The following is a 27,714-nucleotide window of genomic DNA, read 5'->3' as shown; positions in this document are numbered from 1 at the left end:
GATTTAAAAAACTGCAACAAAATCTGCAACAAAAAAAGCTGTGATTCCACAATGTGGAGCCTAATTCTGTACGCTGTTAGCTTTGCAACAGTATCTAACATTCCCTGTCTAGAAGATATGAAAGGTCCTCTATGAATAACACATAGGCTGTGTCCTAATAATAACCTTTATTAATATAGCACTAGTATACAGTATTACACAGCACCTGGGAAGGGAAAGAAGGTGCCACTCCTTTAGACTGTCCGTTAGTTGTGGACAGGATGGGTTGCCATCGGCACAGCATAGAAGAGACTAAACAGATTCTGTATATATAAATGGCAGAACATAACAAACTATTGATAAACTTCATTTTTCTATTATTGTAGCAGATGTATTGAAGCAAGTATAAAAACCGTAGCAAGTATACAAATCGTTAAAGGAATCGCTTTGTGGCTCCGGTTCTCCTGCACGGGATATAATTCTGTGACTAAAAGAAGAAATATTTTAATATCTTCAACATTTCTTTTACAATGTTTCATCTGAACCTCCAAGAAATTCCTCACTGAACCACAAGATGGAAAAATTGAGGCTATTAAGGGACAAATAATAACAGTAAGAACACAAGATGCAATAACTGGAGGGTTGGAAGTGCAGGGCAGCAACCACTCTCCGAGGCCCAGTGAGAGGGTGCCATCTGCCAGAAGTTATAGGTTCCACAACAATTCCAGTGCCAAGAACAGGCATTGGCGCTCTAGACTGGCACTGGGTATGACCTTGATATTCAGAGAGGTTAATGGAGTAGTCAGGCAAGGAGCAGCTACAGAACAGTAATTCCTTGGAAATTTCTTGGCTCATATTTCAGAAATCCAGAAGGAGGAGCAATGGAAACCTCTGCAGAAACTAATTACCAAACTGGCGGCTTCCCCCGATGGTTACAGGCCAGAAAATACGTTCCCTTACTTGTTTTTAGCATAAACTAGAGAGTACAGAATCATCCTGGAGGGATGCAAATCACTAAATGGGAAGGATTAACCCTTTCTGCGTCGGGTGGCTGTCTCTGCTTGCAAAGAGGAAGAAAATCTCCTTCTTGTTAAAATAGCAGCACAATTCTTTCCTTCATTATTATATATTATTTGCAACTATTTTGCCTCTGAAATACAAAAAAATGAGTACATTTATGAATAGTTTTGATTAAAAATCTTCTCCCTTTTTGTTTATACAGACCTGTGTGTCTCCATGATTACAGACTACAAGTAATCATGTAGTCATATGTCATTCCTTTTTATGTACTTCCTTATAGTTATTCCCATTTTGATAAATTGCTGACAAGGGAGAGATAACTACTCCTAAGGCAGGACTTACACAAACAGTTGGGTAGTTCTGCTCTATGCTGCTTTCACAATTTCCATACAAGTGAAAGAGAACTACGGAAACAAGGTAGCACAGCGGAGATGCACTTTTTCTGTAGCTCCACATATGAAACCCTTTAAGGCCAGGGCCCCACATGTCGTAATGGCGGCGTTTTACAGTCAGAGCAAAGTGGATGGGATTCTAGCAAATTCCATACCCACTTTGCAGTAAAAAGTGTGCTGCGGACACATGGCGATTTCCAAAAGCAGTGCGGATTTGGAAATCATAGCATGTCAATTATACCTAACATCGGCGGTTTCTCTGCGAACTTTCTGTCTAAAGTGTTCCAGGAAGAACCTCCCCTCCAACCACTGGGACCCCAAGTTGTTCCCTGTGCCACCATGAGCTGCAGTGCTCACGTGCTGTACTTTTAATAGAAGCCATAGTGAGTTCTGCAGTGATGGCCTATTTATAGGATAACCACAGTACTATTAAAAGTATGACACAGGCAAACAGCTGATCTGTGGCGGTCCCGGCAGTGGACAGAATAGGGCATCAATTATAAAGTGCTGTATAACCCCTTCAAGTTTCAGTAGTTTTTTTTTTTTTTTTTTTTAAAGGGGCTCCATCAGCAAAATCATGCTGATAGAGCCCCACATATGTGTGAATAGCCTTTAAAAAGGCTATTCAGGCACCGTAAATGTTATATTAAACTAAACCCCCTCCCCCCCCCCCGTTTTAAAATAAAACCCTAAAACAGAATGTGGTAAACTTACCCATCGTGCACGGTGGGCGGGCATTCAGGGTCCGCCGTCCTCTTCAGCCACGCCTCCTCTTCCTGTGATGTCCTCGGGTCCCGTCTTACTTGCGAACTGCCATTGATAAAAAATGGCGTGGGCGCATGCGCAGTAGCATGCTGCTTCTACTACTGCGCATGCGCCCACGCAATTTTTTTTTTATCAATGTCAGTTCACGAGTAAGACAGGACCCGAGGACATTGCAGGAAGAGGAGGCGTGGCTGAAGAGGACGGCGGACCCTGAATGCCCGCCCACCGTGCACGATGGGTAAGTTTATCACATTCTGTTTTAGGGTTTTATTTTAAAACGGGGGGTAGTTTAATATAACTTTAGCAGTGCCTGAATAGCCTTTTTAAAGGCTATTCACGCCTATGTGGGGCTCTATCAGCATGATTTTGCTGATAGAGCCCCTTTAAGAAGAGGGAGCAAAGTAGAGTAATACATAACTGCAGGGTTAGACTTTGGAGTTGCATACATAAAACTGTAGGAGATTTTCAGTGAAGACTGTAATCAGCATAGGTGCATTTGTAGAACTAAACAATGTTTGCAAAAGTGTATACAAATGTGAAATATGGAACCTTGCCACAAACTATAATTGTTCCCCATTTTAGATGAGATTTTTAGAACTCCCCATAGCTCTTCAGAACAGTATTCGTCCATTAGTAATGGGTGAATGTTTTGTGTAAGATCAGTCTCCTGTACATGGTGGAAACTATGCAGGTATATAGTTGGTACATGTTTTATTGGAGCTCCTAGTTCGGCCCCATGCACACAACCATAGTTGTTCTCAGTATATTGTCTGTATTTGCAGATATTTGGACTCATTCATTTCTATGCCCTATAGCACTGATCAGTGTCCAGACTGTATAAACTATTCACATATTATGGAGCAGGTTCTATTCTTGTCTGTATTTGCGGCTCAGACTCACATTTAACCCTTAGGCGCACCAGCACGTACTGTTATCTCCTGGTGCACATGACTAAATATGGCGGCCTCTCTAGGTGCAGGGTCTGTGCTGTTTCATACAGTAGGGACCCGGAAGCATGACTCTGCTCACATGCATTTAACCACTCATATGCCGTGGTCAGGACCAAAAGTAACAGCATTGATTGCTTTAGGAAAGGCTAGAGAAAAAAATTCCAACTGTGCTAGAATCAGTAGAGCTGTACTTATTTACTGGTGTAAAGAGGTTGACTTTTTGGAGAGGGTGAAAGGTCCTCTTTAAGTGTAGGGGATCATACTAGTCTTCTTACAGATCCGTTATTGTGAATGACATATTGAAACAATGTAAACATGTTTTGCAGATTGTAAGGCCGGGGTGTTTTACAGTACTTGCAAAGTGGATGAGATTCATGTGAATCCTATGCCCACTTTGCGGTAAAAACCGCAGCGGAGACACGCTGCAATATCCAAAAATGGCGCATTTTTGGAAATTGCAGCATGTCAATTATATCTACGGAAATGCCGACGGCTTTCCCATAGATACAGTCCTATGAAAAAGTTTGGGCACCCCTATTAATCTTAATCATTTTTAGTTCTAAATATTTTGGTGTTTGCAACAGCCATTTCAGTTTGATATATCTAATAACTGATGGACACAGTAATATTTCAGGATTGAAATGAGGTTTATTGTACTAACAGAAAATGCGCAATATGCATTAAACCAAAATTTGACCGGTGCAAAAATATGGGCACCTCAACAGAAAAGTGACATTAATATTTAGTAGATCCTCCTTTTGCAAAGATAACAGCCTCTAGTCGCTTCCTGTAGCTTTTAATCAGTTCCTGGATCCTGGATGAAGGTATTTTGGACCATTTCTTTCTACAAAACAATTCAAGTTCAGTTAAGTTTGATGGTCGCCGAACATGGACAGCCCGCTCTCAAATGATCTGAAAACAAAGATTGTTCAACATAGTTGTTCAGGGGAAGGATACAAAACGTTGTCTCAGAGATTTAACCTGTCAGTTTCCACTGTGAGGAACATAGTAAGGAAATGGAAGACCACAGGGACAGTTCTTGTTAAGCCCAGACGTGGCAGGCCAAGAAAAATATCAGAAAGGCAGAGAAGAAGAATGGTGAGAACAGTCAAGGACAATCCACAGACCACCTCCAAAGAGCTGCAGCATCATCTTGCTGCAGATGGTGTCACTGTGCATCGGTCAACTATACAGCGCACTTTGCACAAATAGAAGCTGTATGGGAGGGTGATGAGAAAGAAGCCGTTTCTGCACGTACGCCACAAATAGAGTTGCCTGAGGTATGAAAAAGCACATTTGGACAAGGCAGCTTCATTTTGGAAACAAAAATTGAGTTGTTTGGTTATAAAAAAAGGCGTTATGCATGGCGTCCAAAAAGAAACAGCATTCCAAGAAAAACACATGCTACCCACTGTAAAATTTGGTGGAGGTTCCATCATGCTTTGGGGCTGTGTGGCCAATGCCGGCATCGGGAATCTTGTTAAAGTTGAGGGTCGCATGGATTCCACTCAGTATCAGCAGATTCTTGAGAATAATGTTCAAGAATCAGTGACGAAGTTGAAGTTACGCCGGGGATGGATATTTCAGCAAGACAATGATCCAAAACACCGCTCCAAATCCTCAGGCATTCATGCAGAGGAACAATTACAATGTTCTGGAATGGCCATCCCAGTCCCCAGACCTGAATATCATTGAACATCTGTGGGATGATTTGAAGCGGGCTGTCCATGCTCGGCGACCATCTAACTTAACTGAACTTGAATTGTTTGTCCAAAATACCTTTATCCAGGATCCAGGAACTGATTAAAAGCTACAGGAAGCGACTAGAGGCTGTTATCTTTGCAAAAGGAGGATGTACTAAATATTAATGTCACTTTTCTGTTGAGGTGCCCATACTTTTGCACCGGTCAAATTTTGGTTTAATGCATATTGCGCATTTTCTGTTAGTACAATAAACCTCATTTCAATCCTGAAATATTACTGTGTCCATCAGTTATTAGATATATCAAACTGAAATGGCTGTTGCAAATACCAAAATATTTAGAACTAAAAATGATTAAGATTAATAGGGGTGCCCAAACTTTTTCATAGGACTGTATAATGATAATAGAAAGTCCGCAGAGGAAAACTCCGTGAACTTTCTGTTCAAAGCGCTGAGGGAAGAACCGTGATGCGTTCCCGCCGTAGTTTTTCTCGCAGCGCTTTAGCGCTGAGTATCGATCTGTGGGGTCTTAGTATGAATCAGTTTTTGTAGACTTTTTGGTCATGTGCATGTAGCCTTATATTGTGAAATTCTTTTAAGCCAGGATTTAATAATTGCTATTTTTATTTAGAGCTCTCTTTCTTGAGCTTTTACTTTTCATTTCTTTCCATGAATCCAGAATATCTGCTCCCTTCATGTTATTATTATAGTCAGTAATGAGGCTGTATGTAAATGTGCACATTGGGCGTGTCTATGCATAATGAGGCGGGGCTTATGATTGTCTTACAATTCAGGATTTGGTTTGTCCTTGTCTTGTAGCTTCTCTCATGCGATGACTCAGCTGCCACATGATGAGTTTGAGACGTCCCTGGAAAAGGCAGAAGCCTGGATGAAGGAGATCCAGGAGCGGCTGAAAGAGAATGATAACACAAAGGGCCCCCGAACAGCGTTGGAGTCTAGGCTCAGGGAGACAGAGGTGAGGACGCAGAATGGGAGTGATAAAAGTAAAATATGTGAGGCTATTCATGAGATTAACCCATCACGTTATGTAGGTGGTCTCTACGGTTCAACACATGTCTAGTGCCATTATTGTTGCAGGAAGATGCAGCTTTGCATCATTGTCACTTAAAAAAAAATGAGAGTGATGCATGTGATCTTCTGATGGCGCCAAAAACAAGGGTTTTATGATCCTTTAAATCACAGCTGAAGCAAAATATTCTGTTTCTTCAACAAAGTTGCAAGAAGGTTCTACATACTTGACAAACTGACTAAAAGGTTAAGTATGTATTTTGCCCTTGGTGAAAAAAATAACATAAACAATTGCAAGTCTCGGCTTTCTCGTGGATGGCTAAACTGTTTGACATGCAGGTTTTAACCCCTCCTCCTATAACCTAACTGATTAACCATTTATGAGCTAACACTTGGTAATACATCCTTGTACAGATCCGTAATGGCCTTATTGGTTGTCACCCGATTTTCCCTGTCACAAATTTTACTTAGAAAGTAGCTTGATGGAATCATTGACAGGAGGAAGAAGGGTTTGACAGTCAGCAGGGAAGACTTGCATTGTAAAATCCTTTACAGACTTGTCAAGTTACTGGAACTGGGCTCAGATTCTTCACATTCCAAGTCACACACAGCGGCAGGACTCTGTCCTTCATGTTCAGTGTAATAGCTTGCCTTCAGGATCAGAGTGGCGCCTGTGCCTTAACAGATCTGTGGACTGAAGAGCAATCTCTCTCTGTTACTCAATGTTATGTACATCCCATCATTTTGTCCTAAGTTTCAGGGGACCAACTTAATATACATGTGACATATGGCCTTGATTGTGATTTTATGGGGGGTATGATCATTTACCCCAGGGCACAGACATACAGGAGACAAGGTCAGACCTCTCATCCATCTTTACATGCCAGCATGGGCTCATCAGGCCTTCAGGATTGAGATTGATCTTCTATTGTCTGTCACATTATACATGTCTGGTTGAATTTATGGTATAAAAAATTATAATGAATTCAGATTTCAAGTACCCTTATTATTGTGACAGTGTTTGATGCATTGGTCTCAATCTGAAGTGCGCAGAAGGAAGATGATCCAAATTTATTAAGAGGTGCAAACCATAAGGTGCCTCCATCACAGAATCCTTCAGACATGCTGGACAAAATATAGAAGCAGTGCCAAGATCCCTGACAGAAACCTGACAGACCCTACGGGGCAACATGGTGGCTCAGTGGTTAGCACTGCAGCGCTGGAGTCCTGGGTTCAAATCCTGCCAAGAACAACATCTGCAAGGAGTTTGTGTGTTCTCCCCGTATTTGTGTGGATTTCCTCACATTCTACAAAGACATACTCATAGGAAAAAAAATCTGTTGTTGTTGTTGGGTTTCTGTTGTTTTTAAAGTGAAAGCAATGGACGAAAAACCTGTGCATGCCAAACTTTTTTGGTCCACCTATTTAGGCAGTCATTGCGACAACACAAATGTGAACGTAGCCTTATTTTGTTTCACAATGCATTATTTGATATTATGTTACATTCCTCAATCTGAGTAAATGCTTCTTTTCCCTGCAGAAAATCTGCATGCTGGAAGGTGATGGGAAGCTGCTCATTGATAAAGTCTTGATGAAAGCGGAAGTTCTGCTAAGTGAGAGCAGTGAGGAGGAAAAGCTTGAGATCCAGCTTAAGCTGGCAAAAATTAAAGGCTTATTTGAGGAAACCACAACATACATGATTCATTGTCACAGGTAAGAAGGTTGTCCGTGCACTGTCTGTCATTACATCCTTGGTTGTGGATCAGTCAATTGAATTGAATGGACTATAGCTCTAGATATACACTTGTTTTCAGTTCCTTTCCCCCTCCACAATCTCTGCTTGCAGTCAGTGAATGACAATTTCTATGCTGTCCATATAGGTGTATGACTTGTTACTGTGTCTTAGAGCTCTTATGAAGTGCAGTGTTTTTGTTCTTCCTCAGCCGTATCGAATGGGTCTGGTTGCATTGGAACGAGTACCTGAGGGCACGAGATGAGTTTACACTATGGATTCACAACATCACCGTGACCCTGGAGTCAGATGTGGAGCTGCAGCTGGGCTTAAAGGAGAAACGCTGGCAATATGAACAAGCTCTGGTGCTCATGAAGGATGTTCTGAATCAGTCACGGTTGGTGGACAGACTACTGGAGGAAGCCTCTTCCCTATACAACCGGATTGGGGACCCCAGTGTGGATGAAAGCATTCAGAGTGCAATGATGGCCGAATACCTCAAGATAAAGAAGAAGGCTCAGGTCTGTGGTTTAAACCTTAAAGGAAAGTTCACTGTTAAAATGTACAGAAAATGTTGACTAACTTTGTATATAACATCCAATTTTTAGTCAATTAATGTAACTTTTCAGTTACATCCAGAGCTGTATTCAAAGTTTTGCTGTTAGAAAGCTGTTCACTGTAGAACTTTAGATAAAAACTTGTGACTTCTAGATAATTTGGTGAATTGTAGATACCGCTGTGATGACGTATAAGCCATTTGAATGGTGAACTATGGATAATATTATGATAATAATATTGTGAACTGTTCCAATGACTTGTGTTGGTTATCTAATGACCTATGGTCTGTGATCAATAGGTAGGTGATCTAGTAACCTAAGAATATTGATCTGTAAACCTATAGATGATAACTTGGTGACTTATGGGCAGTGATCTGGTGACCTGCAGTTGATTATATGGTGACCAGATTGTAGTAATCTATAGTTTATTATATGGTAACCAGTTATTAGTGATCTGGTGATCTATAGTTGATTATATGATGACCAATATGTAGTGGTCGGGTGACCTGCAGTTGATTATATGGTGATCAATATGTAGTGAACTAGTGATGTGTAGTTGATTATATTGTGACCTATTGGCACTTTAGGTTCAGTGGACTGCACAAAGTTGGTGACATAGTGAACATTTCCACACTCATTGGAAACCCATATAACTGAATAAGATTGTGTCTAATCCATGGGAAAGCAGATAAAGACAACCACTAGATTTTTTGATTGTGTTCCCTAATACCGGTGGCCAGGTGAAATCTCATCCGTACTTGTATTCTGAGCACCTGACGATACTTGAACCTTTGTTCTTTTCTTCTCCCTCTTCACCCAAGGACATGATTACAGCTCTGGTTGGCATCAGTGCCAGACGCCTGCTTGGGTTTGGCCTTAGTTCAATATTCTGCCAAGGCTGTTTGCTCAGTTTCATGTCTGTTTGGATTTAGTTTAGTGAATGTATGGGAAGCTTGTGTGTATTGTCCCACCATTCTCTGCTGAACCGCAGGCTACACAGTGAAGGTGAGGTTAACCCTTTCTATGTCAATTTTATCAGCGTGTGAACTAAAAAATAAAAAAATTTGACTGCAGCAGAAATACCTGTGTCCTGTCATATCACAAGCGAAAAGATTGACCATATGGTAACATTTTCAGCTGTCTTATACGTTCTTATATGCACGTATACAAGATTTCTTATTTTATTTTAGGAGTGGGTAGAAAATCTTGAGAAGATCTGGAAGGATCATGAGGCCTATGAGGCAGATGTCAATAGCTTCAAATCCTGGCTGAATAGCGTGATTGAAAAACTGAAGTTTTATGTAGGATCAGCCTCCAATTCTACAGAAAACAAACTGGACATGCTGCAGGTATGAAATTATTCCACAAATGGAGAAAGTATAGTTGAATTCTTCTAGATACACTTGTACACACTTTATGAAGGAACTCAGCAGGGAGGTTGTTCCAAACATCTTGGAGAACTGACCACAGATCTTCTGTGGATGTAGGCTTGCTCCAGTCCTTCTGTATCATCATGTAATCCCAGACAGATTGGATGATGTTGAGCTCAGGGCTCTGTGGAGACCACACCTGCTAAAAACTTTTAAAGTACAGTTGGTAGAAATAGATAGATATTAGATTGAATAGATAGATAGATAGATAGATAGATAGATAGATAGATAGATAGATAATTAGATTGGATAGATAGATAGATAGATAGATAGATAGATAGATAGATAGATAGATAGAAAGATCCTGTGTTGTGTTATCACTGACACCTTGCACTGACACATACGCTGTGACAGGTTATATAATGTCACACCCAGGCACTATGAAGATGATTTTTGCGTAATGTAAACTCTGTTCCTCCCTGTCATTATGAACATTCCTGAGTTCCGACAATTCCTCATTTTTTCTTTTAAAGTGACAGTGACCTAAAAATGTTTTGAATAAATGTCCTAACAACATACTTCAAAAGGATTATTAATCTATAAAAATAAATGACCCCTCCCAGTATTATACATAGTGTTATTTCCCCTATATGTGCAATAGAATGTCTTTGAAGACAGGAAGGAGGAGAGATGGGGAGGGGGCATTCAACTTTCAAGAGCCACCTGTACTGTAACCTTTCTTTGTATTCCTATGTTATATTTTTAACATAAATCTGCTGTGATCCAAATATCCTGAGGGGAACACAGATCATATGAATGAGCCCTAAATGAAACAGGCCTCTACATGATGTGAATGAGCTGAGTAACTACCCCTGTGAGAGCGATCACGCCATCCATATTGCTTGTCACTCACTTGTCGCTTGTTCTAGGGTTGATGCTCTTATTATAGGTCTTCTGTTTTCTTGTAGGAAATCAGTAAAGATGTGGAGAGCGGTAATAAACAGTTAGAAGGGTTGGAGGTGAAGTCTGCTCTGGTGATTAAGAACACATCTCCTTTGGGAGCTGAGAAGATCTGCAAGGAACTAGAGGAACTACGCAAAACCCTGAATGAGTTAAAACAGATGAACGACGAAGAAGAGGAAACTCTGCTGAAGACGCACAATTCAGAGAACGCCTTCATTCTGCTAGCCCGGCAGCTTGAAGCTAACATCAATGAGTTTCGTAAGGCCACGCAAAGGTTGGAGGAGAGCTTGGAGTCTGGGGAGCGGGTCAAGAGTGAAGATGACTTAATTGCCCTATGGAAAACGCTAAATGTGAGCTTTGAGCCTGGATTTTCTTTTACCGCAGCAATAAAATTTCCTTAACAGAGTGACATAGTTACTGGCTAACCTGTGTTTGGCCATTCTACCAAATAATTGTATGTTAGTGTACATTCAGTGGATATCGATTGTCTGTCAGGTGATCAGATATTAAAATACTGTACAAAAAGTGCTGTAGAATGCTGTTCAATATTATAGTTTTTTAACTCTTCGAAGTATATACAATAGGCTGTTCTAGGCAGCCTTGGGCACTAGAATCTGTACAGGGTTTGGAGAATGGAAGCAGAAGGCTTCGCTTGCAGTATGGTGACCCTGCCAGAGTACCCCAGCTCTGCTTCTATGCATCTGAATGGGAGCAGAGATGCAGTACTCCATCATTGTAGTATAGTGAATGGAGCCTTCTGCTTCTCAGCAATTTCCTCTGCAGACGTTCTGCTCCCATCATATCTATTGGAAAACCGCCAGTGTTTCCGTAGGTATACTTGACATGCTGCAATTCCCAATTTCATGGCGGTTTTGGAAATTGATATATTTCTGCAATGTGTGGATGGGATTGCAGGGACTGTAAAATACCACACTTCTCCGTTTATGCAACGTGCAACGTTTTTCTGTTGCAGATTTTGCTGCATTTTTTGAGCCTCAATCAGGAGTGAATTGAATATAAGGGAAATATGCTTTTTTATATCTTCCATTCCTTTTCAAGCCATTTCTGACTATAGCTCAAAAAAACACAGCAAAATCTGCAAAAAATAAAAAATGCTCCATTTCTGCAACTTGGGGTCTTAGCCTTAAGGTTTACCCTGCCCTGCTCATGTAGCTAGCATTGTTGAAAGTATAGCAATAGTACTGCTCCACTGCCATATGACAGCTATAAAGCAATAGAACTGCTCCACACAAAATGTTATTCCATAACTATAGATCCTACAGTATAGAGAATTGCGGTTTGACTTTGCATTTAGTTTATTTTTACAGACAATATAATACCGATATTTTTTGCTACTATTTAGGCCACTAAATCTGCACTTGCAGCAGAAGAAGCCAAAGCAGAGCGTGTGAAGGTGCAGCTGAGAGATCTCTTCAAGTTCTCCAAGGATGTTCAGCCTCTGTCTGATGGAGTCATTTCTGCCATGCGCGACTACCAGAGGTATCTACATCACCCTCTACTTATATTGGTACTTAACATCCCTTATATCATAACTCAGGATGGAACACAAGCTTCCTTTTCATTTTGTTTGGGAAGGAGCTAAGTTATGATTATTCTAGGAAATTGGTTGGTTGAAACGTTTTAACTCCATACACATAATAAATGTAATGAAAACTACTATAACTATAACACTGCCCTCTGTATACCAGAATATAACTTCTAATAATTGTGTTCATATGTTCAAGAATATAACTACTATAATATTGTCACCTATGTACAAGAATATAATTACTAAAATACTGCCCCTATGTACAAGACTATAACTACTGTAATATTGTCACCTACTGTATATACAAGAATATAACTACTATAATACTGCCCTTATGTACAAGACTATAACTACTGTAATAGTGTCTCCGGTGTACAAGAATATAACTACTATAATACTGCCCTTATGTACAAGACTATAACTACTGTAATAGTGTCTCCGGTGTACAAGAATATAACTACTATAATACTGCCCTTATGTACAAGACTATAACTACTGTAATAGTGTCTCCGGTGTACAAGAATATAACTACTATAATACTGACCCTATGTACAAGACTAACTACTGTAATAGTGTCTCCGGTGTACAAGAATATAACTACTATAATACTGACCCTATGTACAAGACTAACTACTGTAATAGTGTCTCCGGTGTACAAGAATATAACTACTATAATACTGCCCTTATGTACAAGAATATAACTACTATAATAGTGTCTCCGGTGTACAAGAATATAACTACTATAATACTGCCCTTATGTACAAGACTATAACTACTGTAATAGTGTCTCCGGTGTACAAGAATATAACTACTATAATACTGCCCTTATGTACAAGAATATAACTACTATAATAGTGTCTCCGGTGTACAAGAATATAACTACTATAATACTGCCCTTATGTACAAGACTATAACTACTGTAATAGTGTCTCCGGTGTACAAGAATATAACTACTATAATACTGACCCTATGTACAAGACTAACTACTGTAATAGTGTCTCCGGTGTACAAGAATATAACTACTATAATACTGCCCTTATGTACAAGACTATAACTACTGTAATAGCGTCTCCGGTGTACAAGAATATAACTTCTACAAAACTGCCCCTTTATACAAGAACATAACTATTACAATACTGTTCCTCTTCCAGTACCGTTATTATACTTTACTTTCTTGTGTTCTGTGTTAAATCTTTACAGAGCAAAAAGCAAAGCCTTCAAGCTGAGCACTGACACTGAGTCTGAGCTGAGGCAGCTGTTCCAGAACCCTGTACGGGAATTCCTCTACTGGAAACCGATCGCAGAGAGTGTCCTGGACGCCACTACAGTGCCTGTGAATGATGGGGCCATGAATCACGATGCCCTGGACAATATTGAGGTCAGATATCAGGGTATGATGTTTACTGAGATAAGAGGTATTATTTACAGTCCTATGAAAAAGTTTGGGCACCCCTATTAATCTTAATCATTTTTAGTTCTAAATATTTTGGTGTTTGCAGCAGCCATTTCAGTTTGATATATCTAATAACTGATGGACACAGTAATATTTCAGGATTGAAATGAGGTTTATTGTACTAACAGAAAATGTGCAATATGCATTAAACCAAAATTTGACCGGTGCAAAAGTATGGGCACCTCAACAGAAAAGTGACATTAATATTTAGTAGATCCTCCTTTTGCAAAGATAACAGCCTCTAGTCGCTTCCTGTAGCTTTTAATCAGTTCCTGGATCCTGGATAAAGGTATTTTGGACAAACAATTCAAGTTCAGTTAAGTTAGATGGTCGCCGAGCATGGACAGCCCGCTTCAAATCATCCCACAGATGTTCAATGATATTCAGGTCTGGGGACTGGGATGGCCATTCCAGAACATTGTAATTGTTCCTCTGCATGAATGCCTGAGGATTTGGAGCGGTGTTTTGGATCATTGTCTTGCTGAAATATCCATCCCCGGCGTAACTTCAACTTCGTCACTGATTCTTGAACATTATTCTCAAGAATCTGCTGATACTGAGTGGAATCCATGCGACCCGCAACTTTAACAAGATTCCCGGTGCCGGCATTGGACACACAGCCCCAAAGCATGATGGAACCTCCAACAAATTTTACAGTGGGTAGCTAGTGTTTTTCTTGGAATGCTGTTTCTTTTTGGACGCCATGCATAACGCCTTTTTTTATAACCAAACAACTCAATTTTTGTTTCCAAAATGAAGCTGCCTTGTCCAAATGTGCTTTTTCATACCTCAGGCAACTCTATTTGTGGCGTACGTGCAGAAACGGCTTCTTTCTCATCACTCTCCCATACAGCTTCTATTTGTGCAAAGTGCGCTGTATAGTTGACCGATGCACAGTGACACCATCTGCAGCAAGATGATGCTGCAGCTCTTTGGAGGTGGTCTGTGGATTGTCCTTGACTGTTCTCACCATTCTTCTTCTCTGCCTTTCTGATATTTTTCTTGGCCTGCCACTTCTGGGCTTAACAAGAACTGTCCCTGTGGTCTTCCATTTCCTTACTATGTTCCTCACAGTGGAAACTGACAGGTTAAATCTCTGAGACAACGTTTTGTATCCTTCCCCTGAACAACTATGTTGAACAATCTTTGTTTTCAGATCATTTGAGAGCGGGCTGTCCATGTTCGGCGACCATCAAACTTAACTGAACTTGAATTGTTTTGTAGAAAGAAATGGTCCAAAATACCTTCATCCAGGATCCAGGAACTGATTAAAAGCTACAGGAAGCGACTAGAGGCTGTTATCTTTGCAAAAGGAGGATCTACTAAATATTAATGTCACTTTTCTGTTGAGGTGCCCATACTTTTGCACCGGTCAAATTTTGGTTTAATGCATATTGCGCATTTTCTGTTAGTACAATAAACCTCATTTCAATCCTGAAATATTACTGTGTCCATCAGTTATTAGATATATCAAACTGAAATGGCTGTTGCAAACACCAAAATATTTAGAACTAAAAATGATTAAGATTAATAGGGGTGCCCAAACTTTTTCATAGGACTGTATGTATGTACAGATCAGTGGTCCCCTATCCATGGCTCTTTTTTTTGGTAGATTGAGAGCCCTATATAGGGCTGACAATGTACATTTTTCCCTATCACTATGTCTTTTGGAGTATGGGAGGAAATCCACACAAACACAAGGAGAACATACAAACTCCTTGCAGATGTTGTCCTGGCAGGATTTGAATCCAGGACTCCAGCACTGCTAACCACTGAGCCACCGTATTGCCCCACCAATCCATGGCTTTTAAGCTGTTAACATACTATTGTTAGCATGCCTTGACTGCTGTAGACTATGATGACATACAGAGAGTTGCAGCTTCCCACCTGCATCAGTACAACAGGTTGTAGGCCATTGTTGCTCTAACTTGTTTACATACTATCTTTTCATGTAGAAGTTACTTGAAGAAAGCTGCACAATTAAAGACAAGCTGGCAGCTGTAGAGAAGAAGAAGGAACGAATACTTCTTGTCCTCGGAGAAGATAAAACCAAAGTGCTACTGCAAGATATTGCTGTAGCTGAAAAGGAGAGAGAAGCCCTTCACCAAGATCTCCTACAGAGGAAGAAAGGCTTACAGGTAGCAAGCCAAGCTATAAGACAGTGATGGCGAACCTAAGGCACGGGTGCCAGAGGTGGCACTCAGAGCCTTCTCTTTGGGCTCCCATCCATGGAACAGATTATACTGTGTGGAGGCCAAAGTGGAGCAAATTGTAATGTGTGGGGGTCACTGTGAAGCAGATTGGACTGTGTGGGGGGTCACAGTGGGGCAGAAAGCTCTTTAAAGCTTTCGTATGACCATATTTTGCAGGTCTGTAATTGAGTGCAATTGTGGAACCGCACATTATTAAGGTTAAATTGCCGTGTTTGCACTTTGTGATAAATTAGTGGGTTTTGGGTTGCAAATTTGGCCACTCGGTCTCCAAAAGGTTCGCCATCACTGCTATAAGACTTCATAGGGTGCATGGTTTGTGTTATGGGTATTGTGGTTTGGCAGGGGCACAGCGACACCTGGTGGCCAACAAGTAGAAATACCTGTGCAATAAAATAAAATTTATATGAAATGCTTTGTTTGTAATATAAGATAATCCTTTAATAGTCCCACAGTGGGGAAATTTCAGTGTGTTACAGCAGCATAGTAATACAGATACAGGATAATAAACAGTAATATATTACGGAAGTAGACACACATATGCTGAGAAGAGAAGATATACTATGTGTTTTTCTGTGTTTTTAATGTTACTATATCTGGCATTTTCATCACCTCATGTGACTCTTCTTCCCAATTAGAGTTTGGCTGAGCAGAGAAAAGAATTTGATTCTGCATTCAAGACCTTGCACAGCAAGATATCAGCGATCCGAGTGAAAAGCAACAAAGAAAATGAGCTTCAGCCAGATATTATTGGAAAGGAAGCGCAAATTCAAAGACTGCAGGTCAGTTCATTTGTTGGTTGGGGTAACCTTTTCCATAGACAAAAATTTTATAGATTTCCCTGGTGTGAAACCAATATATTGCAATCATATGTTTTAACATATTGGGTGGGGAGAATATATTAGGCCGGCCTACTGTATGCCAGTTATTATCAAGACCCCGGCTCGCTCGAGATGAAGCTGCATTATAAAATACTCTGGCCTCTTAATAATTCAGGAACACTCCCGTGCACCAGAATTGAGATCTGTGCCAATTAGGAACTGGAGTAAATGTCAGGTATAACTCATGGCAGCTTTCTGGAGTGAGTTATAGTACATTTTTCAGGCTAAGATGTTCCTGTCCTGGCCTGCTTTAGTCTCTGCTCACTTTTATAACAATTGATTAGTGGGACATAGAAGGTGCTTGTGTCCATGCACCAAAAATATGCTACATCTACACCAAAAAACCGATTGAGGCTAAGGCCCCACATTGCGGAAATGCTACTTTTTTATTGCAGATTTTGTTGCGTTTTTTTTGTGCCAAAGCCAAGAATGACTGCAAAATATGTAGGAAGATCTTATAACTCTACCTTCTGCTCAATCCAATCCTGGCTTTGGCTCAAAAACACGCAACACAATCTCCAGCCTCCATTGCCATCTTGCTGTTCACCATTCCAGCCTTTGAGAGCAGTGGAATGGGGCCAATGGAACACTGGTAGCTAGACAGTTTGCCTGACATCTTAGCCTAGGCCAGTGGTTCTTAACCAGTGTTCGATCGAACCCTAGGCCCTATGCACGGTTCATTTTGTGTACCAGTAAATAAACATATACCTATGTCTTGAATATGGAAAAATATCATATTTGATTTATCACTAATGAAGGGTTCGGTGAATGTGCATATGAAACTGGTGGGTTTGGTACCTCAAACAAGGTTAAGAACCACTGGCCTAGGCACTTGGCAATCTACCAGAGTGATAAACCAATGACTCGAAATATTAAGATTCTCTCCATCTTAGCTTTTGACAAATGGCGATAACTACCACATTGACGAATAGGAGGTATTGCACAATGAACCCATGTTTTATATGGTTAAAAAATATTTGTCTTCAGTTTTCCTATTATGCTCCTCCCATATGTCAGAGATTGTAGCCAGATGCTTGTATATTTGCTCATTTGCAGATAACAGCGACACCTGCTACTTTCTCAATTTGCATAACTTTATGGCTTGTCCTTGGCGTCACAGTTTCAATGCTGAGGAGTGTAATATAATTTATTCATGAATGTATTTTGCAGATTCTGCTGGAAGAATTAATAAGCCTTAATTCCCCCATCCAAGACTTGATCTCCATGACCAGATCACACTCGACCCACGCACACAGAGCCGAGCAACTGAATTCAGATTACCTAACATTACAGAGGTCTCTAGAGGTAATCTCTTCACTGATCCCATTTATTGCCATAGAGATGGAAATACAAGGAATCTACTGTCTTCATTTGTGAGTAACTAATGTTAGTTTTATTACATATGCTATTCTTCCTGTAGAACAAGATACGGAAAAGCAAGGAAAATGTTAATAACCACCGGCTATTCAGTAATAATCTCCGGGATCTTCAGCACTGGATCATGGTCACTCGACAAAAGCTGGAATCCTACCAAAATGGTGGAAAGAATTGGGGCGAGAAGGATATTGAGGTACAGGTCACATAATATGGTGTAGATTTAACTCTTAATAATTCAGGCACCGTATGGGAGGTACTATGCACCAGAAATTAAATATACACCATTCAGGGAGTGCCAAAGATTTGACATATAACTCACGCCAGATTTCTAGCTTGGGTTATAATAAATGTATTGGGTTGAAGCTGTCTGGCCATATTCACCCCACTTCGCCACTTACTTACAAAGTGGTGAGCAGAGTTCAGAACTAAAACTGTGGCATATCTTTGGTGTAAAAACGAGCTGTGCCCCAAAGGTGCGCCCCATCTACACCAGAAAACAGGTTTTGATGGGTTAGTAAATTCACTAGTCACATCATTACTAGAGATGAGCGAGTAGTGAAGTATTCGAGATTTGATATTCGTTTTGAGTAGAGCCTCAATATTCGACTACTTGATCGAATATCGAATGCCATTATGGTCTATGGGAAAAAATGCTAGTTTCAGGGGAAACCACTATTCGACTAAAGGAAAGTCACCAAGTCCACAAGTAACAGGAGGAGAGTGTTTAGGAGGAACGAAGTGCAGTTAAAGCGCACGGACCCCATAGACTATAACGGGTCCGTATGCTTGCAGTGCACTGCCCACACGAATGATTCGTGCGGGCAGTGCGTGGCAAGCACACAGACCCCATTATAGTCTATGGGGTCCATGCGCTTTAACTGCACAGCGCTTGCAGTTGCGCTGATATTCCGTTCGGGGGGGGTCCTCCTGCAGACTCCTTCCGGATGGGAGGCAAGCGCTAATGTGAACTGGCCCTTACTCGTCCTGCAGAACCAGCATTGATTGGCCGAATGCTATACACTGTATAGCATTCGGCCAATCAACGCTGGTCAATGCATTCCTATGAGAAAAAGTCAGCTCCCGCATAACCGCAAGCTGCCAGCTCGATGTTAGATGTTCATTCACTATTCTCCAGACTTCAGAGCTGAAATCTCCCAGCTGTTTTTTTTTTTTTGCTAGATCACTGTCTTCACAGAGCAGAAGTGTTCATGTTAGAACTAAGCACTTAACTGGTGAAGGAATAACAAATTGCTCTCTTACATTTTAATAACTCAGCTAAGATGCTAGGGGTGTGTCTGATGAGACATTTGCTGACAGGTCTTATTATCCATCTGCAGAATTGTGAGCACAGCTCTAGGGTATTGCATTCATCTTTTGCTTTTATTTGCTTCATTGCTTCACTTGCTAGTCCTGTATTGAATGTGGCTCCTTTACTTTTGTACTCAGGTGCTGAAGGCAGAATTGTCAGAAAAGGAAATACAGCGTCATCTGGTGGAGGTTCAGGGGCAGAATGTGATTGACACCTCGTCTCCAGAGGGGGCTGCTCTCATCCATTCTGAGCTCAGACAACTAGCTGACTCCTGGAAATCCTTACAGCAGCTCTGCGAGCAAATGGCCAGGTAAGGAGAGCAGTATGTGACGCTGGATTACAGAAGAGAACTATGACCTGAAAGGTTGTCATGCCCCGTGACTACAAACTCTTTTAGTAACACCATAATATATATTGCTTACATTCAGCAGGAGCATGAAAGAGACTGAAACACATAAGACAGGTCCCAAATCTGTACAGAAACTCACAGACATCACAGTACACCAGACATCCAGGTAAATACTGCTTTTACACAACCCATCTGCCATTATTTCCCCTCTTTTCCCTAAACTTGTGTCCTGTCTCATAGAGTCCCTGTAATATTATGTGATGCCAGCTCAGTCCCATTCATGTGAAGCTCAGCCCTACATAAATGTACGTCGCTGTACTTGTTAAGTAGTGACGAGACTGCAGCGCTCACGTGATTGGCTGATCAGCCGGGAACCTGTTGTTCTTTAATTGGTGACCTATCCTAGGGCATCTGTTATGTAACTTGGAGAACCAGTGTATTTATAGGGTACATTGGGGGTAACACATGACATGATGTGGGGTGATTCATTTTATTTTCTTTCAGTCACTCAGATATGGATATAGACGATTTCCTTCAGAAAGACAAGACCCTGACAAATAAGACAAGTACTAGGTCTGTAGTAATCCTTTCATTGTTTGCCTTCACATCACAGCAACATAAGTGTTCCACATTAGTTCATCCAACCCACAAAACTGCTCCATTACCACAACTCATGGGTAAGCTTCATGTACATAAACCCTTTTTCTAAGGCTTTATTCACATGACTATGTAAATTGTCAGCATGCTAGCCATGTTTTTTTACGGCTTGCATACTGACCCATTTGTCTTTATAGCCCCATACACGCTCCCTTGTATTATCACAGGCCCGTGTGTGCGACAAAAACTCAGGACAGGTCCTATGCTTATCCGTTTTTGCTTTGTCCGTAGCCTATAGCCCCATGCACATGCCCCATGCACCTTGAGTTTGTAGCGAAGTGCACTTGGATGATTCTCGTGTGTGTTGTGCACTTGTGTGTGTTGTGCACGCATATCTATGGGGGCTTCCGATTCAGAGGGCAAAGTATCCGATCTCAGTGCTGTAGCAGAGCACTGAGGGACCTCCCTCTGCTCTTAATGTATGCAGGTCCTGCGCTGGCTGCCGACCCAGGACTAATTGAGATGAGGCTCGGGGCCCACCGGGGGATTCACCGGTACCTGAGTGGGCCAGTCCGACCCTGTCCACAAGGCCTCAATATGCTTAATTTCCACAATGTGTGGCTTCAGCATTAAATAGTTCTATGTATCTCTGCCCCTCCGCTTCCTCTTTTATATTAGATTTAGCCACATACATGTATTAATATGCACTATTTGATCTGTTCTTGTTGCACAGTATCAGCCAAGATGGGCACCATATTAATTCACTAGATGATATTAATACCAATGGCTCTTCAAACAATAGAGGATTTCGGCAAATTGGAGGCTCATCCGGGTAAATAGTTTTTTGATATTTTTGATGGTTTATGTGACATAGAAAATTTTCCGCTAAGGAGATGATTATCACAACTGAAGTGGTAGTGGAGGGCAGAAAGGTTGTGGGGGATTACACTTAGGCTAGAATTATTTGACAGGAATGCAAAGGAAACAGAAATTGATACATTTTTCTCTTTCTAGAACCAGCCATGTTGTCATGACTAACAGTATTACTGAAATGCCGGGTGGTCGTCCTGGTTATACTAAACCATCTCTGATATTGGGATATAAGGAAAACTCCTACAGGTAATGACATAGCTGGCGATTATCTGTTTCTATTATAGATGATTACCCCCTAAAATAATAAAGAAAATAATCCTTATATCTAATGGGATTTGTCACTCAGCTTTCCTATAGTCCTGAATAGCAATGCACCTTAATCACAGTGCATAACTAGGCAGATGCAGCATTTGGGAATATAGAAAAGCTAGGTGACAATCCCATTGGGAGATATTAATATAATATTGTTACCCAGGTTTTCTAATTTTATGATCCCCAAATCTGATGTTTTTGCAGCAGTATAGTGGTAGGGTTTAGAGTTTACTGTTCAGTTTTGAGAAACTATATAAGAACCTTACAAGATCTGTATTATTATATAAGCATCACCCAACTTTCCTAAAATCAGATGTAACTGAAATGAACGATGAGGAAATAATATATGTAATTTGCCATGTATCGGTTGCCATGCACTTTAGACATATGGTGGGGAAACCTATCGATTTTGGTGGGACCAGTCAGACATCTAATGTGTGTAGTGGAGTCCTAAGTCTCCCCAGTGTCAGACATCAGGGGAGAGAGCGGTCAGGCAGCTTTTTCTTCTCTCCTTCCTAAGAATACATGCACATTTGACCATTCCATTCAGATCACTTAACATAACAATGCGACCATAAGTTCCTTCCATGGTGCACTATAATGCAATGAGTCAACAAAGATGCAACATTAGAAAGTAGAAAGGAAGGGCACTTACACGAATACTTAAAACTTCAAGCTCTATTCAGTCCAAGGGACAGGCGAAGCTCCATGCTCCATGCTGAAGGCTTGTCCCTCCCTATTACTGCTGTTTTTATTGCAATGACTGAATAAAGCCTGAAGCCATGAAGTACTCTGGTGAGTTCCTTTCCTTTCTCCTTTCTAGTTTTGCATCTTTGTTGACAGATGTGCTAAATGGATGTAAAAAACATTCATCTGAATAAAGTCTAAGGTGTATGGTCACCATAAGGCTTTCCAGCTGTTGGGGAATTACAATACCTAGCATGCCCTGATGGCCACAGGTTGTAGATTATTCAGTATACTATAGTTTTATGTAATAACTGGATTAACTAACCTTACATAATATATTATAATTTTATATCATTTTAACAGTAACTATGATACTAATAGCATCAGTGCAAATGAGAGAGACCACAGAAACCCACCCCCGGGAATTCAGGACAAGAGTAGCTCAGTCAGGTAAACATGTAATATAATAATATATACTGTATCATAATTTAATGTCATATAGTGTAATGGCGGCTAATATAGTATTCTGTAATGTAATATGACATATAGTGTAATATACAGTAACATAATATAATGACTCACAGTATACTATAATATGACATGTTATATAGTATACTGTACTGTAATGTATGTAAAAGCAATATCACAGAATGTAATATTATATAGTATAACATTATATTATGTAACCTAACAATGTACTATAGTATACTGTGATATGATATAATGTAGTATGACGTTACATACTGTAACATAATGTAATTCAACGTAATATAATGTAATGCATAATTATATAATAATGCAATGTAATATATACTGTATTGAGATAAGAAGTGTAACGTAACATAATACACTATAATATTGTATCCTGTGGCAGAATCTCCAGCTCTGGTAATGGTACCAGTTCATCAGGAAACAGAAGTGCAGTAGTGAAGAGGATAGACGGGGCATCCAGGTCAGTGACAAGGTGTGAGGGTCACCAGTAATTCATTGTCACCTAGTTATAGTACCCCCATAGAATGATATAAACACCTCTAAATCTCCATGCGAGGGTCTGCTTTGTTATTAGTCCATTGCTTTGTGTTCCTCAGCATTGACCGCAGCAGCTATGAATTCAGAGTAATCGATCAGGAGGACGGAAGCCAAGAAGATGAAGAACCTGAACGGTCGGGCAGGTAATAAACAGAAACTATTCCTAGCATTATTTCAATTTAGGATCAGCAACCAAAGCTTTGTCAGATGTTTTGGATTGTTGCACTGACAGATATAGTACAGTTTATTGTTTCATGATACTGGCTATTTCACGCTGGGTTAAAGTCAATTGTAGCCTTCAGTGGAATGAGTGAGAGAAGATACATAAATCTCCTTACTCTTATGTTCACTTCATGTAATGTATCCAGTGCTGAGAAGGTCCAGGTGGAAATATAAGGGCACGGCTATTGATGGTGCATAGGTTGTAGTTGTCCTCTGCTGTGGCACTTAAGGTGGACTTAAAGGGCTCTTTAACACATAAGGCAACAGATATAGTATAAGTAGCACATGACCAGATAAAACCAATAAATTGATATACCAAAGCAAAGAACCCCTATGTAAGGCCGCTGCTTGTAAAGCTAGTAAATCCATGAACTTAATGGGGTCCCCCGTTCCATTCTGTGCTCGACCGTGCTGGGTTGAAATGATTCAGATGAACGCTACTTCCAGTCATTGGACTCATGGGTCACATGTTGGGTATCGATGACGCCACTGCTAGTACATCACCAGTATCCAACATGTGATTGCCAATGCAATGAGCTCATTTGTGCTAGTACCAAATCTCATATTTTTGCTGTATATATTTTCCAGCGAGGGCACTGATGGGAATTCATTCAGAAATATAGGAAACACCGACAGTAGCAAGAAAAATATTTCCAGCAGTCAAGGATTTCGAGAGAGTGAAAAGCGAGGAAGGTAATAAATAACATACGTATACATAATAACATACGTTAGAAAGAACATATAGAACGTATATTTTTTACGTAAGAAAAAATATAGTTAAAAGGAGTCTGTCATAATAACCTAGCATATTAGCCTAGCCTGAGATATAGCTGTTTTGTAAATTTGAAAATAAGTTCTTTGGTGCAATGATGACGTTGTTGTTGCTCCAAAGAAGTAAGCGACGGTGCCCAGTTCCTTTGCATATTGACAAAAATGGCATTATTTCGGCAATGAGAGTACCGATTCACAAGGGTAAAACACCATTACATTTAGCTGGCCCTAACCTCTCTATCTATGGGGTCGGTTTGATAGAGTTGATTCAGGTGACACTACTTTTAAATAAAGACACTAAGGGTGCATTCACACTGAGTAAACGCTAGCTTATTTTGTAGAGTAAAATTACACTTGTAAATTTTGCTATCCCATTGACTTCAATGATATTTTTTTACAAGTGTAAAAATACGCCTGTAAAAAATACGCCTGTAAAAATACGCCTGTAAAATGTCATTGAAGTCAATGGGATAGCAAAATTTACAAGTGTAATTTTATTCTACAAAATAAGCTAGCGTTTACGCAGTGTGAATGCACCCTAACATCAGTTTTCTTCTTATATTTTGCAAAATTGGGACACAGAACTAACAGCATGGTTTTGAGCATTGAGATAATCCCCAAATCTAAACATCCGTAAAGACATATGTAGACATATTTTATTTATTTAATATTTGTTTTGGGACAGAATGCACACAGAATGACTGTAGAAATCATGTTTGGCTATATGTCTTTCTGGACAGAGTTTTGCAGCAGCTTTATTGTGTATTAAATGTAGAAAGATTGGGCTTACTAATATACTTGACTGACCAAAAGCCCACTCATCAGTCCCTGGGTCCCAGCGCCTAGACTACTGCCTCGGTTTTTACAGGAGACAATCTTCTCTCTTATCTCTGTGTGCAGAGGTGGAAATAGGGAAGATTTACCTGTTGAAATGAACCAAAATGAAATGACAGCCAAACCCATGCATGCAAGATGATGTTAGGCTAAGGCCCCACTTAGCAGGCCATAGCAAAAAAGAGCTGCAAGAAGAATTGCGGCAGCAATGCCTCACGTTTTTCTCGCAGCACTTTTCCCAGAAAGTCTGCAGAGGTTTTCTTTGTGGACTTTCTGCTTCCATTATACCTATAGGGAAACCCCCGGTGTTTCCGTAGATATAATTGACATGCTGTAATTTCCAAAAATTGGAAATTACAGAGTGTCCGCTGCATGTATTTTATCGTGATGTGTTGATCGGATTCATTAGAGTTGATTTCCTCTTTAAGATATGAGTCTGTGAGTTTGGTGTCTGGCTGCAGCTATAAAGCCTCAAATTCATATCCAATTTTATTGTCAGTGGTCATCTAAAAGTTAATGGACTTGGTGATCCAGAAGAAAATGACACTGGAGGTCGTGAACTAAGCGGTGGCGCAGTCAGGTAAGTTGTATTTAAAACATACCTGTCATTTCAAGTGAATTTTCAAAATAAGTGTGTGTTTACATGAGACATAACACTGTTTCTGGTCTGCAGTTTTGTCAGTATTGCCATCTGCAATACTGACAAGAAAAAGTGTAACAATGTTTAGAACCTGTTACTTCCAGGCTCCATATCTCACAATCCATTACATCTTATGACGTGAGGCTACCATCATATTTTATAGACAATCATATTGGCTATCTCATACATAAATGTGACATATATGATTAGACATGCAGAGTATTGTCATGTAACTGCATTGTTCTAAACATTGTTACCCTTTTGCTTGTCTTTGTATATCTATAGTTTGCATTCCTCTCTGAGCTGCTGGGTGTAGACTAACTACCATACACTACACACAACACAGCAGAATCTGCTCTATGACTCTTACTCAGAAACAGCCAGGATCAAGCAGGACATATATAGAGAAGCACTGACAATACTAATCTGAACAAAAGTACATTGAGTGTGATAGAAGCTTCTACTAGTGTCTTTCTTCTCATATGTCACGCATGTCCCCCTACCCCCTCCATAGGCTTCTACCATGTGATCTGTAGTCTGTTTCAAGATGGATAGAGCAGTAACTTTCAGAGTGAAAGATAGCAAAGAGAAGGGAAGTAGCCTGATAAGAGCAGAAGAAGGCATCTCTGTCTGGTATATTCATCTTTACTGATCATTTATGCAAAGTTTGTTGAATTGACAGCGCCTATTTAAATGAAAATTCACTTTTGTAGGGAATATCCTTAGTGTTCCATTTACATGGGATTTGTAGTTCATAGGGCTTCATTGACCTCTTGGGATTGAAGTTTCTTTTATGGATATTTATGGTTTCAGTGGTACAAGAGCCTTCATAGTCTACCTTTTATTTAGGTTTTCCAGTTCTGGTCATAGAACGAGTCCTCCTCATACTCCTTCAAAGTCTAACAAGAGTCCAACAGTGGTCAAAGGAAATCTAATGTCCAGGTTAGTATACTGGTTCATATTGGTCTACACTGTATACTGGTCTATACTGGCCTACTTAGAACTTTAGTCTTTACTAATCTATATAATGTATATAGGTCTACATTCATTGAAGGGGATTTATTAAGACTGGCATGTGTTGCACCTGTTTTAATATTGTGAATGCTGACAGCAGATGCTTCAGCCTCTTAATAGTTTTGGTGCACTGTGCGAGATCCTGTGCACCAAAATTGAAATTTCAGGTCTAACCCATGCCAGTTTTCTGGTGTGCGTTATAGTAACACTATTAGCCTGACGTCTTCTCACCCCAAACAGCCTTGACACCTGCCTTGCTTCACCCAGATTTCTCAAAAATGGTGAGCAGATTAGAAAATTGACTAAGTGGTGCATTTTTTGCAGACTTGTGCCAACAATAGTCACTTTTGCACCATAAAAATTACATGACCAGTTCAGCAAATTCCCCCATTGTTTTTTGTGAAATAGTTTGCAGTCACGATACAATATTTTTAATGTCTCCTTCCAGGAACAACCCTCAGGAAGACTCAGAGCGTCACCGCAGACATGGATATCCAGTTAGTCCGGGTAAATTACAGATCACTTCTGGGTAAGTGAAAAATAGTGATGTGTCCCTCAGAATTTCAGGGTTAAGTCACATGTGGTAGATTCGTTGCAGGCAATTTTTGTGACATTTTCATCATTACAGCTCCATTCACATGTGCAGAACAGTTTGTCAGTCAGAGAAAAATCTCTGTGTGAAGTCTGCCACATGGGCATATAACTTTATATTGCTTTATACATAAAGAATAATCACATCTTCGCTTCTCAGTTTTGTTGCAGAAGAAAGTTTGAATGATAAAAGAAAATCCCCCAATAACCCCGGTACATCCAGGAGAAATCAGAAGTTTGTGTCCCTTGCTGAGTCTGTAGACATGACAGATTCTCCCAGCGCACAGAGAACTGGAGAAAATAAGGTACATATTCATATCATGTTTACAATGGACTCAGACACTTGGGGGGCTGAACAATGGCGCACTGACATTTAGTATACAGGACAATGACACGCTGTCACTTGGGGAGCTGAACAATGGCACACTGACATTTAGTATACAGGACAATGACACGCTGACACTTGGTGTACAGGACAATAAGGCAGGCTGATACTTCATGTTAAGAGCGATGGGACGCTGACTGTTGGTGTACGGGACAATGACACGCTGAAGCTT

The 27,714-nt window shown here is 40.3% G+C and overlaps 1 protein-coding gene across 1 annotated transcript in view; it reads left to right on the top strand.

Annotated features, from left to right (window-relative positions):
• The window catches only part of SYNE3 (spectrin repeat containing nuclear envelope family member 3), a 54,805-nt gene that overhangs the window by 21,517 nt on the left and 5,574 nt on the right, over positions 1-27,714 (top strand). The window contains exons 2-25 of the mRNA XM_075282442.1: positions 5,628-5,784; positions 7,378-7,550; positions 7,781-8,090; positions 9,317-9,475; positions 10,465-10,809; positions 11,823-11,959; positions 13,209-13,386; positions 15,417-15,599; positions 16,310-16,453; positions 17,723-17,857; positions 17,973-18,122; positions 19,376-19,548; positions 19,667-19,753; positions 20,092-20,160; positions 20,918-21,016; positions 21,199-21,303; positions 22,420-22,506; positions 22,931-23,008; positions 23,145-23,228; positions 23,896-24,000; positions 25,412-25,492; positions 26,402-26,494; positions 27,015-27,095; positions 27,318-27,462. Coding sequence (XP_075138543.1) covers positions 5,641-5,784; positions 7,378-7,550; positions 7,781-8,090; positions 9,317-9,475; positions 10,465-10,809; positions 11,823-11,959; positions 13,209-13,386; positions 15,417-15,599; positions 16,310-16,453; positions 17,723-17,857; positions 17,973-18,122; positions 19,376-19,548; positions 19,667-19,753; positions 20,092-20,160; positions 20,918-21,016; positions 21,199-21,303; positions 22,420-22,506; positions 22,931-23,008; positions 23,145-23,228; positions 23,896-24,000; positions 25,412-25,492; positions 26,402-26,494; positions 27,015-27,095; positions 27,318-27,462 — 3,345 coding nt within the window. The 5' untranslated portion in view covers positions 5,628-5,640. The remainder of the gene's footprint in view (positions 1-5,627; positions 5,785-7,377; positions 7,551-7,780; positions 8,091-9,316; positions 9,476-10,464; positions 10,810-11,822; positions 11,960-13,208; positions 13,387-15,416; positions 15,600-16,309; positions 16,454-17,722; positions 17,858-17,972; positions 18,123-19,375; positions 19,549-19,666; positions 19,754-20,091; positions 20,161-20,917; positions 21,017-21,198; positions 21,304-22,419; positions 22,507-22,930; positions 23,009-23,144; positions 23,229-23,895; positions 24,001-25,411; positions 25,493-26,401; positions 26,495-27,014; positions 27,096-27,317; positions 27,463-27,714) is intronic.

This window comes from Leptodactylus fuscus, chromosome 7, assembly GCF_031893055.1.
Source record: "Leptodactylus fuscus isolate aLepFus1 chromosome 7, aLepFus1.hap2, whole genome shotgun sequence".
Taxonomy (NCBI): domain Eukaryota; kingdom Metazoa; phylum Chordata; class Amphibia; order Anura; family Leptodactylidae; genus Leptodactylus; species Leptodactylus fuscus.
This window is presented reverse-complemented; position numbering and strand designations above follow the sequence as displayed.